Source organism: Ziziphus jujuba, chromosome 9 (genome assembly GCF_031755915.1).
Source record: "Ziziphus jujuba cultivar Dongzao chromosome 9, ASM3175591v1".
NCBI classification, from domain to species: Eukaryota; Viridiplantae; Streptophyta; class Magnoliopsida; order Rosales; family Rhamnaceae; genus Ziziphus; species Ziziphus jujuba.
Genome location: NC_083387.1, coordinates 7,419,821 through 7,431,610, shown reverse-complemented (window position 1 = coordinate 7,431,610; position 11,790 = coordinate 7,419,821). Strand labels below are relative to the sequence as shown.

General features: G+C 34.6%; 3 protein-coding genes across 3 annotated transcripts; all 3 read right to left on the bottom strand.

Moving 5' to 3' along the window:
- Positions 1–295: 295 nt before the first annotated feature.
- On the bottom strand, positions 296–3,947 carry LOC107426533 (peptidyl-prolyl cis-trans isomerase FKBP62). Its single transcript, XM_016036729.3, has 12 exons — positions 3,572–3,947; positions 3,379–3,465; positions 2,362–2,622; positions 2,190–2,264; positions 2,026–2,106; positions 1,746–1,940; positions 1,562–1,654; positions 1,308–1,483; positions 1,099–1,221; positions 870–1,016; positions 586–713; positions 296–416 (listed from the first exon to the last, which is right to left on the bottom strand). The coding sequence occupies exons 1-12, from the start codon at positions 3,750–3,752 to the stop codon at positions 302–304; spliced, it is 1,662 nt and encodes a 553-aa protein (XP_015892215.1). The 5' UTR covers positions 3,753–3,947; the 3' UTR covers positions 296–301.
- A 1,150-nt stretch (positions 3,948–5,097) lies between these two features.
- Positions 5,098–7,732, bottom strand: LOC107426606 (FK506-binding protein 2). Its single transcript, XM_016036832.4, has 6 exons — positions 7,573–7,732; positions 7,307–7,353; positions 6,745–6,807; positions 6,215–6,305; positions 6,003–6,107; positions 5,098–5,326 (listed from the first exon to the last, which is right to left on the bottom strand). Exons 1-6 carry the CDS (start codon positions 7,637–7,639, stop codon positions 5,238–5,240), a joined length of 462 nt encoding a protein of 153 aa, XP_015892318.1. The 5' UTR covers positions 7,640–7,732; the 3' UTR covers positions 5,098–5,237.
- Positions 7,733–8,003: 271 nt separating this feature from the next.
- On the bottom strand, positions 8,004–10,018 carry LOC107426576 (pentatricopeptide repeat-containing protein At3g25210, mitochondrial). Its single transcript, XM_048480516.2, has one exon. It carries the CDS (start codon positions 9,759–9,761, stop codon positions 8,550–8,552), a length of 1,212 nt encoding a protein of 403 aa, XP_048336473.1. The 5' UTR covers positions 9,762–10,018; the 3' UTR covers positions 8,004–8,549.
- Between the last annotated feature and the right edge of the window lie 1,772 nt (positions 10,019–11,790).

The following is an 11,790-nucleotide window of genomic DNA, read 5'->3' as shown; positions in this document are numbered from 1 at the left end:
AAGGCTTTGTCCCATGAAAATAAAATGCAGCATGGTATGCAAACAGATAAAAAAAACTCAGGCATATAACTCTTCAATGTCATAATTTAAAACTAGACGCTGTCTATTTTATGCCTTTGCTGTCTATGCTCATAGGCGCAGCCTTTAGCTCCTGTTTTCTGCATACACAAAAACCAGTCAACAGTCAAACTAAGAACACCTTGCTTAAAAGAGTAGAAAATATGGGAAAGAAGACTTGGGTTCGTATAGCAATCTTTCCCTTGTTACGTAGGAATATGGGGTAGAAGAAACTTACATTTGATTAGGCAGACTCCAATTTAGTCATCTTCGCAAACATGTTGCCATAAAACTTGGCCTCCTTCTTATTGTATTCTTTCATTTTCTCCTTCAAGGCTTTGTACTCCAACTTCACGTCCCTATTTTATGAGGGAAGAGATAACCCATTTTGTCAAATGAAAGATTTAAAGGAGAAGAAAATTTACAACCTACAGGATTATTTTCTGGTCAAAATAACCTCCAGTCTACTGAAACAAGAATAAGAGTTAAAAATTTAAATTGGCAATCCAGTCATGAGTCAGTGCATACCTGTTATCAGGGTCAATCTCAAGAGCTTTCTTGATGTCTAGCTCAGCTAAGTCCAAATCTGCCAGCTGAATATATGCCTGAGCTCTTCTATACAGCGCCTTCACATTTTTACTCTCAGTTTCTAATACCTGAATAACAACACGATATCATTCAGACTCAAATAAAAATCATTCAGACTCAAATAAAACTCAGAGGAGCAAGAAGAAAAAACCTGCAATCATTACCAACTCAATTACAAGACCTTTTTATTTTTTTTGGTAATCTGAAAAAAAAGTTTACAAGACCTTAGTGCACAATTTTTCAGCCTGTTTGTAATCTTTCAGCTTCAACTTGCAAGCTGCATTATTGAGATTGCATGCAACTTTCAAGGTCTTGGCCTTTTTCTTATCCTCTTCACTAAAGGCGGTATCATACTCGATGTACTTCACAGCCTGCACGTATAAGAATCAGTAAGAACAATAATAAAGGAAATCAAATCATTAGGAGTATATCAACACATTTCTCAGGCTTTACCTTCTCGTATCTCTTGGAAGCTCTCTCATATTTACCCAGCTTGAATAAAACGTTTCCTTCTTCCTTCTTCTTACCTGCCGCTTCAATTTTCTCCTCAGTGGACATATCCCACGACTCCTTCTCCTGAAGTAAGCAATTTAAGATTATTATACAGATTTTGGGTTTAGATTTACATATAAATTAAATTTGACCCAATGTTACCACCTCACCTTGACAAAAGATTCCAGCTCGACCTCATAGTAAACAGTAGAGTTAGGCGGTACCACTGCCAACTCCTGATGGGACTCGGATGAACCAAATGCATATTCAGGAGCAATGGTCAAGAGTGCCACCTCACCCTTCTTCATTGTTAAGACAGCTCTATCAAGCCCATCAATAACTTGCTCTGTCCATTAGACCAATAAGCACAGGATAGAGCATATACAAAAAGGCAATAAAGAAAGAGAAAGACAACTGTCACTACCTTCATCTGTTTTAAACTCAAAAATATCTTCTCCATCACCATGTCCTTTCTTCAGAAATACTGTACCATCGTGCAGCTTCCCAATCAATCTCACTACAGACGGAAAATAAAAAGCCAGATCAGAAAATCAGCAAACACGTGCTGCATACTAAATATATATAGAGTAATACATTAATCAACATACCTTTCACAAGAGTTCCATCGTTTGGACGCTCATATCCCTCACCCTCCTTCAGGATCTTCTTAATGACCTTTTTGTCATCAGTTACTTCTGTGACAGTTTTCCATGACACCAATTCTAGAGTGATTTGCAGAGTCGCATTAGGTGGAACGACCCCTTCATTACCAGTGGCTGGTTTGCCTTTCTCCCCAAAGGCATCTGCAGCAAACAAGTAGATAATATGGATTTTTCACCAAAAAATGCATAACAGAAAAGCCACAGGTTGGTTGAATAGACGACATACATTGTGGTTTCACAGTTAGAAGCACCTTCTCTCCCTTCTTCATTGTTTTAACAGCCTTTGACAATGCAGGGCAGAAATAACCTGATTAAAATAATTAAAATGTTAATGTCATCAATCCAAAAGGAAAGTCTGAAGGAAAGAATCCTTTGTTGAAAAGAACTTACCCTCTCTGACAGTGAATTCAACGCCATCCGATTTTGCAATGAGTGTTCCATCCTCAAGCCGAGCCTCAAAGTTAACTGCATTAAGAACAGACAGAAACAGTTACTAAAAAAAAAAAAAAGTAATTGATAAATGTGTATGACAACAAAAATAAGCACGGCTGACATAATATACCTAACACTTCATCAGGGTCTTTTGGATTCTCCCATTTCTCTCCTTCAGTAAGAATTTTTTTGAATATACCACCATCCTTGCATATGTCCTTCACACTAGTCCATGAGAGCAACTCCACGTCAAATTGCAATGTGGCATTGGGAGGAATAGTTGGAGGGGATCCAGACTCTCCATAAGCTAGTGCCGGAGGAATTGTGAAAAGAGCATTTTCACCTTTCTTCATTGTTACAATACCTTGGTCCCAGCCTTTGATGACTTGCCCTGCATACCAACATTAGAAACCTCATGAGAAACATTTCATTAACGAAAGCAATCTCATTCTCTTACTTGTTTCTTCTTTCAATAATGTCAAGTTTTTCAGTAATGTCAAGACCCAAATAAAGAAAGGCTTTAAAAGGAGCTTCTCAAAGCAGTATGAACTGACATAAGAATTCATCTGGCCATTAAATCTGAATAATAATATATTTTTAACTTTGTCCTTTTGGGTTAAGAAGCCATTATTAGCAATGAGAAAGCTATTCCTAAATCCTTAAAAGATAAATCTGTTTATTACATTGAAATTAATTACCATAACCATTCTCTACTCTATTACCAAAAATAAACATCCATTCTCTACTCTCTCCTTGTTTAAATGTTTCCTGCTGCAAGGGCAACAATTATATAAAGCTATCTTGGTAGTTTGGTCCAAAATTCATTAGAAAATTTTCAAATAGCAAGTCAACCAATAAGTACAATGTGATACCAAATAAGTATTCCACATCTACCATTGTCCAAGCCTACAACTACAGTTTAATAAACTTTTTAACAAGATTACAATTAACTTATTTCTCTTTACAATAAAGTAATATTCTGAACGCCAATCACACTAAACCACGGCTATGCACATTAAATTAAAAACAGTCACCATAAACAACTCATGATCATCGAGAAAACATAATCAGATCACATCATGAAGAATTCTCAGAAATCGCGGCTCGGAAATCATATATATATATATATATATATATATATTCTCACCTTGTCCAAGAGTGAACTTGAACGGCGTCCCCCTGTCACGGCTAGAATCGAACTGAGTTCCATCGAGCAAAGTCCCCGTATAATGAACTGACCAACAAATCAAAACCATAACCAATCAAAAAACCAACAAAAACAATTAACGGATGAGAATAAAAAAACTACCCAAAAAAATAAAAAAAAAGAAACCACGCACCTTCAACCTCGTCGCCATTGTCAGGGTTGTCCCAGCCTTCACCTTCCTTGAGGAGCTTCTTCTTCAAGCCTTGCTTGCTGATCTCCTTCTCCTCGCCAACCTTGAGAACGGGAGCTTCGCCGGGCAGATCAAAGTCGTCGTTCATCTCCTCCGGCGGTGGCATATCGAAATCCTCGTCCATTTTTTCAGAAAAGCACGAAAACCAAACAAGCCTAACGAGAGAGAAAAAGATTGAGTGTAGAGAAGTAGACTGTAGATTCTCAAAGAAAAAAAGAAAAATCTAGAAACGGAAATGGAGGATGTGGGAGCCCTACTCTTTATTTGGTATGCACTGCGTAGTACAGGTACGTGGGTTCTAGAGCCTTCTATTTCAATTAGGAAGGGTTTTAGAGAGACTTGGTTTTGCGGTTAAGTCAAAACAGGAAAAAGAGCTCTGATAAAGGGTCAGGATGGTTCTGGATAAACGAAGGGCTCAGCATTTGCCTCGAGACACTTGGAAAGAGAGCGCGCGATTTGCTACTTCTCGTGGTATCATTGGTTTTAGCGTGATTACTATATCTGACGGCCTAACTTCGATCACGGTATTTTCCATATGTAAACCGCTTGCATACAAGATTTTCTTTCAGCTTTCCAAACGTCATCGTTTATTTATTTATTTATTTTTTTTACGAGTACTATAATTTCAAGATTATATTTAAGAACTTATAATACAAAAACGTCCAAACAATTACTTCAGCATACTAGATTTCCGTTTCTTCCTTTGTTCTCAAGAGATGTATCAGTTTTTGTTATTTTTGTTTGAAAAATCATTTTTCCTTGGTAGCTTATGTTTCTTTTTTTGCATAAAATATTTGATTAATTTATAATCAATTTCCCACCCAATCCTTTACCTCGTGTACTTAGAAACGAAAATCAATTTCTCATAACATAAATGGTTATTTTCTAGTAAAATGTCTGTTTGTTGAGCGACCATCAGAAAATATATAAATAACTAAATGTTTGTACTAAGTTTGTTTTTTGGGGCTAAATTTGGATACTAAATCCATGGATAACATAACATAATTGCATTGATTAGGCTTCAGTTCAATGTTTAAGCATCTGTAATTGGAAACCACACCTAAAAATCCTTTTATGTTGGTCCACTTGAATCATATTCAGTTCCATGTTTAAGCATCTATAATTGGAAGCTACACCTGAAAATCCTTTTACGTTGGTCCACTTGAATAATAGGGAGACCAAAAAGGAAAAGAATAAATGATTGTTATATTCGGAAAGAAACAGTAAAACTTAGTTTTCTTCAGCCAAAAAAAAAAAAAAAAAAAAAAAAAGGTTGATAATTGCATTAATTTGGCTTCAGTTCAAAGGTCGAGCACCTATAATTACAAACCACACTGAGAAATTCTTTATTGTTAGTCCACGTAGAATAAAGTCTAGACCAAAAAAAGTTAAAAAATAAAAAAAGAAGAAGAAGAAGAAGAAGAAAGAAGCATTCAATGTAGCCAAATAACCTTCCTACATGATCCAAATTCAGTTTAAAAAGTTTTAATATTCTCTCATTAAATACCAAATAATGTCTTGGCTCATGAAATTAAGCCGCTAGAAAAGTAAACGTTTTAAGGGACAAAAACAAAAAGAGAAATGGAGATGACAGGAGATGTTCCTATGATTATAGCTCGCTATTTGTTGTTTTTCCTTCACTTGGTGTTTTCCCCAACACTTCAACGAGCTCAGTATCAAATATCAGTGTTGCACCACCTGTGATTTTCAAACGAACACATGTTAAACTCATATAAACCATTATTTCTTTCCATGCCATATCGTATTTCGTTAAATATCTGAAGATTAACAATAGATATAATCTTGTTTAAATAATCATCTTTCTATGCAGTTTATGCGACGTAAAATAACATGGTCAAAGTTCAAAAACTATATATCTAACTGCCTCGGGACATATTAGACCGGATTCATATTAACCAATTCTAAAACATCTGCAAAGAGAATTAAGTGAAAACATTCATCACTTAGTTATGCTCACATATACAATAAAACCAACAAGTGCTGAGATGGTTAAGAATGGTTTATGGTTATATTTGAATCAAACCATGTAACGAGTAGCAATGAATTCTTTAATTGATTAGTCTTGGTTGACCTCCCATGAGAGATAATCTTACAAAATCAACATTGTTACCATGTGCTGCAAAACTTAAAGGACTACTTCACATGTAGAGCATCACTAATTCAAGTGATGACTCGCAGTCATACAAGATTGACAAATTTATTTACATGGAGACAATTATCTGATCATGAAGGCCAAGGTTGTCAAAGAAGGTCCAAACTACCTAATCCATTAATATGATTACTATCTTCTGCATGCTTATAATTCCAACCAACAAGATGTCAGGACATAAAGAGGATAGAAAGAATTTAGTACCTGGAATGGTAGGTGGAGAACCCTGCTCCCCATAACCAAGTTTAGAAGGTATTTTCAACTTCCTCTTCTCACCAACGCACATTCCCAACAGTCCTTGGTCCCATCCTGGAATTGTGGACTAATTTATGAGAACGTTGTTTCCACTCATTTGGAAATATACAAGGCAGGTAACAATTATAAAAAATATAAAAAGCTGTTGCCACACTACAAACCTTTGATTACTTGACCAGTCCCGAGCTCAAACTGAATTGGATCATTCCTCTCGTAACTAGAATCAAAAACAGTTCCATCTGTGAGTGTTCCCTGCAAATGCCAATGTGAAAACCATAGTTATTTAGTTAATGGCTCCTCTTTATGACAGGAAGGGAACTCACACATCAATTTATAGCAATAAAAACTAATGAAACTAGAAATAGATTAGATGAAAGTAAAATCACTATCTATTCAAAGACAATAGGTCTATTATCCAATCACAAATTGAATTGATAAAGGCCTTCGAAGGAAATATGAATATTGTAAAAGCTACTGGTTAATTATACAATTAGAGCTTCTACTATTTCTTCAAATGTCAAACCATGGAAAAAAAGCATTCAATCGACAGCAATAAAGTCAAAAGTTTATGACATGAAGATCTAGACATAGTACAGTAAATTTGTCATTGTTTGATAAGACATGGTAATCACTCATAGGATGGCATCGATCATTGGAAACAACATCAAGGTGAATGAGTTATTGCACTTACCCGATAGTGAACTTTGACACTATCACCTTTGTGAGCCTGAATCTGACAGGATTCTGGCTTATGCTGCAAAATATAAAAACAATAACAAAGCTAAATCAGAAATAGTAAATTAAATGATACAAACCTCTAAACCACATATTCGTTTCTTTTTCTTTTTTTTTTTGGGATAAAATAAACCACATATTTGTGTCATAAATACATGCATTTTGAAACCCACCTACTAAAATAAATATTGCCTCCACGGACAATAACAACAACAATAATTTTCTCCAGAGGTAAAATCAAGGAATTAAGCAAAAGAAGTAAATGTGTTGGGAATAGCACAATGACATGATGAAAAACGCATTCTATGAGAACCCAAAATCAAAACTCGAAAATTAAGCGAAGCTTCCGAACATACATAAAATCAGAAACCCAAAGCAACTTGAAAAAATGCCCTCAAGTTTTGAGCAATAGCATACCCTTTTAATATAATCATCCTCAGCTTGGAAAACATTGGAAAATAATCCATGACTCGAAATAGATAGCAAATGAAAGCAATAAAGAGAAACGCAAATCCTACCTTCACGCCAATCTGCAACTCTGTGACATCCTTAGTTTTCGCAGAAACTGGAAAACAGATAACGACAAAGGAAGAGAACCCATTAATGGAATTGAAATACTATTTTACAATATTGAACCAGAAATCGATATGCTTGTCTGAATGATCAGATCTAATACGATGACGTGTATACACATGATTAACATTATAAGTTGATGAAATCAGAGGAAAAAAAGAAAAAAAAAAAAAAAGAAGGATTAATTCTTCAGAAAGTAGAGAGAAATTACCTAAGTTGGAAAGAAGAAACAAGAGCAAAATTGGAGTGGCCTTGAGTAAAATGATCGAAGAGCTCATCTTTGGCAACCTCGCTGTGTTTCTGGCTTTACGCGACTCTGACTGTGAAATATGAAGTCGGGTTGGGTAATCGGTGGCTTTTATATTGCTCTCGGGTCGTGCTCTGATTGGCCAAGCCCACGTTTACAATTCAATTAGGAGATAGCTTTGTGCCACGGGAGCGGGCAATTTGGGTGGCCCATCGAGGAAAGTATATGGTGTTTCTGCATTATTTGCACCCACACGCACGTGGAGCTATATGGTTGGACCGAACACGTTGCTAGTTTGCCAAACGATGGATGGACCGTATGCTGATGAAAGTTTTCAATGCTTTTAAAACCAATTTTTAAATGTTTGAAACCTACAAATTATAAAATCTCCAAAGTATACAATTGTTCACTATTTTATTCATAATCTTCCTAACCAGACAACCAAAACTTAAAATCTATAACATTTCTAAAGTAAATCTAATACAATATATATTTCCAATTTTATATAAAATACTATGTATTTGATAATATTTTAAACTAAACAATAGAAAACCATAGTCATTTTATGCTGCTCCGATAATATTTTAAACTAAACAATAGAAAACCAAAGTCTTTTTATGCTGCTCCACCTGCTCAGAAATTTCAACAGCTTTGGCGTCTCTCATGCTTTACATAATTTATGTTGCCCTTGTTTTCAAAATAAGCACTTCGCAACATGAAAATAAAATTAAAACACACAACACTTTACATCTAACATTTTACTCCAAATACCATCTAAAATCTAAGGAGAAGTACACGTACATTGTCACAGAAGAGCGACTGAAAATGTATAAGCTTTTTTTTTTTTTCTCCAAAAAAAAAAAAAAAATGTATGAACCAATGATTATGCCGAAAGGCTATTTAACTCCTCCCTCAAAACAAAACCAAACTAGTTTTGAATTCTACTCCCGATTTACAAAATGCAATCCATTCAACAAAATCTTATAATTCTTCTCACCCATCAAACCGTCCCTCTTTCTGAATTCATCAAGCAGAGTAAAAGCCTCATCACCCCTCTCATCCTTACACAATCCTTCGAGCAATGTTCTATAAGTCAACAAATCAGGAGACAAAGAATTACCCAACATATCAAAAACAACTTCAATCGCTTCCTCAAATTTCCTCTCCATAGCCAAACTACATATCACAATCATATATGTACTCCCGCTAGGAACCAAATCTTTCTTCCTCATTTCCTTATAAAACTTCAAACCCTGACCAACCCTTCCCTTCTCGCACAATCCCTTTGCAATATAACCATATGTATAAGCATTTGGTTCGCATCCATACAAACCCATTTCGTGAAAAACCCGAATTGCTTCATCCACTTCAAGACATTTCGAATAAGCTTTTATGATCATGTTCAACACGAAAGTGTCAGGAATTACACCACAAGCTTTCATTTGCTTCGTCAAAGATCGGACGGCTCGTAGATAGACGTAAGAAACATTGAGCTTGTTGAACCTCCTGAGCAGAGAATTGAACAGGAGAGTGTAAGTTTCAAGTGTGGGTTTGCAGTCCTCGGACTTCAACATTTTCTTATACACATCGAACGCACGATTGAACAGGAATTTCCGATCGCAGCAGAATCGAATCATGGAATTGTAAAGCGGGACGCTGATTTCACAAGCTCCGGCGATTACCTCCTCGACGAGGGTCTCGGCGTGGCCGTAGCGCTTGCCGTCGATGAGGATTCCGATCATGGTGAGGTAGGTGAGGTGGTTGTGCTTGTAGTTCCGCTGCTGCGCCGTCCATCGGAAAATGTCGAGGGCGAGGTCGGGATCCGATTGAGCTCGCAAGGCCTCGTCGACTTCGATTGGGGAAAATCCTGGTTTGAGATTCTGGACCCATGTCTCGAATTGCTTCTCGAGGGGTGTTCGGGATCTTGTTGGGGTAGGGGTGATTGGGTCTTGGGGTTTTTGTGGGGGTTTTAGGGTTGCGGGATTCTGGGTTGGCAATGAGGATAGCGAGCGATGATAGAGCAACAAGAGGGTGAACGGAAGTTTGGGTTTGAGTCCTATGTGGCGGGAGGAGAGAGGTAGGGATTGATGAGAGAGCAGATTGGAGGTTCTGCGAGTGGCGGTGAGAACACGACGGAAGGTCATCAGCGGCATAGTCACAGTGGAAGCGAAAGGGAAAGGCCAGTACCGTGAAGTGAGAAAGTGAAAAATGAAGAGGAAATGAATTTGGAAAGGGAGGTAATTGGGCCAATTTTTTAATCAAGTGATAGGTCTGTTTTATGAACCAAAACCCAACCCAAAAATTTGATGCAGGTTGAGATTTTTTATTTGGGCCGGAAGAAAGAAAATTGTTTGTGCAAAATTTTAGATTTTTTAAAATTTGATTTTTTTTCACACATTTGAAAAATTGATGGATTTATTCCATTCAATTCATTACCTTTCTCTATCAATTTTTTATAGACTCGAATTTATTTTGATAGATGGATTATTTTATCTGTTATGTTTTTAAATTTTATAAGTTTGAGGAATGATATTTGATTGTTTGAACATTAAAATGTCCATCCTATTGTATAAAATCTTCTTTTAAAATTCAAAGAAATTTGTTACTTGGATTTTAAACTATTTAAGTAGACATATATTTTACAATTAAAAAAAAATATAAAACATATCTAAAGGAAAAAAAAAATCTTCAGTTTCAATATATATTCTTTTTTTTAATTAAAAAAAAATTGATAATATAATATATTCAAACTGAATTGGATTGGATGTTTGTGAAATTTTAAACTGATAAAAAGATGAATTAAAATATATCATAAATTTGTTAGATTTTTAACGGATTAAACTTATATAACTTTGAATCTATTAAGTAATCCAGTACGATGCTTTAAAAAATGTGAATCAAAATGGTGGACAAACTACAATGCCAGCCTTGAAACGTGTAAGACGAGCATAACGTTTGTTTATTTTATTATGAACATTTGTTTAATTGACCCTCAGTTGATGACGATTACAAAATTTCGTCTTGACCTGCTTGGATCAGCTATTTTAATTCAATTATAAACCCTTTCATTCAATTAACCAATATGGCAAACCCAACAGCAACAAATTTTATTTTATTTTTTTAATGATCTATTTGTATAGTTTATGTAAGAATAATTTTTTATTGTAAAGCTTTTCTTAATAAAATTTATATAAAAAAAAATTATTGAAAAGTTAATGTGTATTTAATAGTAAATTTAAAAAATGTTTTTGCTTTTTTAAACATTCCAATTAGCTAAAAATAATTTTTTTTTAAGAAATTTAAAATTTCAACTTTTTCATTTTAATTTTAAAATATTTTTTTATTAATAATCATTCATTAAGTTGTAGCAAATAATCTATTTTCTAAAAAAAATAAATTATGAAATCAATAAATATTTTTTTTTATTAAAAAGGAGGGTATTATATTTATTTAAGATTCTTCATCTGTGTTTCATTTATAAAAATAAAAATAAAAAATTTTGTCGGCGAGGCCACGTAGCCAACAAATTTACGTTCCGCTTTTAATCGCAATTTCAATTTCATAGACCCTTTTGAAGACATGAAAACATCATTGGAAAAATCACACATCTATTACGGCCACGGGTCATATATACGTTTCTATTCGATTTATTGACAATTTTGTCATGATGTTGTAACTATATCCTTTTTCTATGGATTTTCTTTTGTTGTTATTGGAATTAAATTAAATGATATGCATAAAGTTTATTCTCCTTCAATCGTCAATGTGACGACCAATGGGTAGACGGCAGAGGAAATGACTTTGCTTTTTTAATTTTTAGAAAAATAAAAAAGGAGCTACATTTAAGTAAGCACATATCTCTAACTCACGTTTTTCTTGTTTTTGTTTACCAATTTCCTTTAAAAAATAGTAATAATAATAATTACGTTATACATTTACGAAATGGCGTTAGATTTTGGTTACCTGTGCTTATGGGTGTGCAAAACCTCATAAAAGCAAACATAGATGGAACTAACTTGTACTTCATGAAAATAATTTACACTAGTGGCAGAGTATCATTAAAGGAATTTTCCAGAATATGAATGCTCATTTTTTTATACTTTTTTATTATCATTATATTTAATTTATTGCATGAATTATCATTCTTGAATACTCTAAATGGGACACATATAAGGGTCCAAA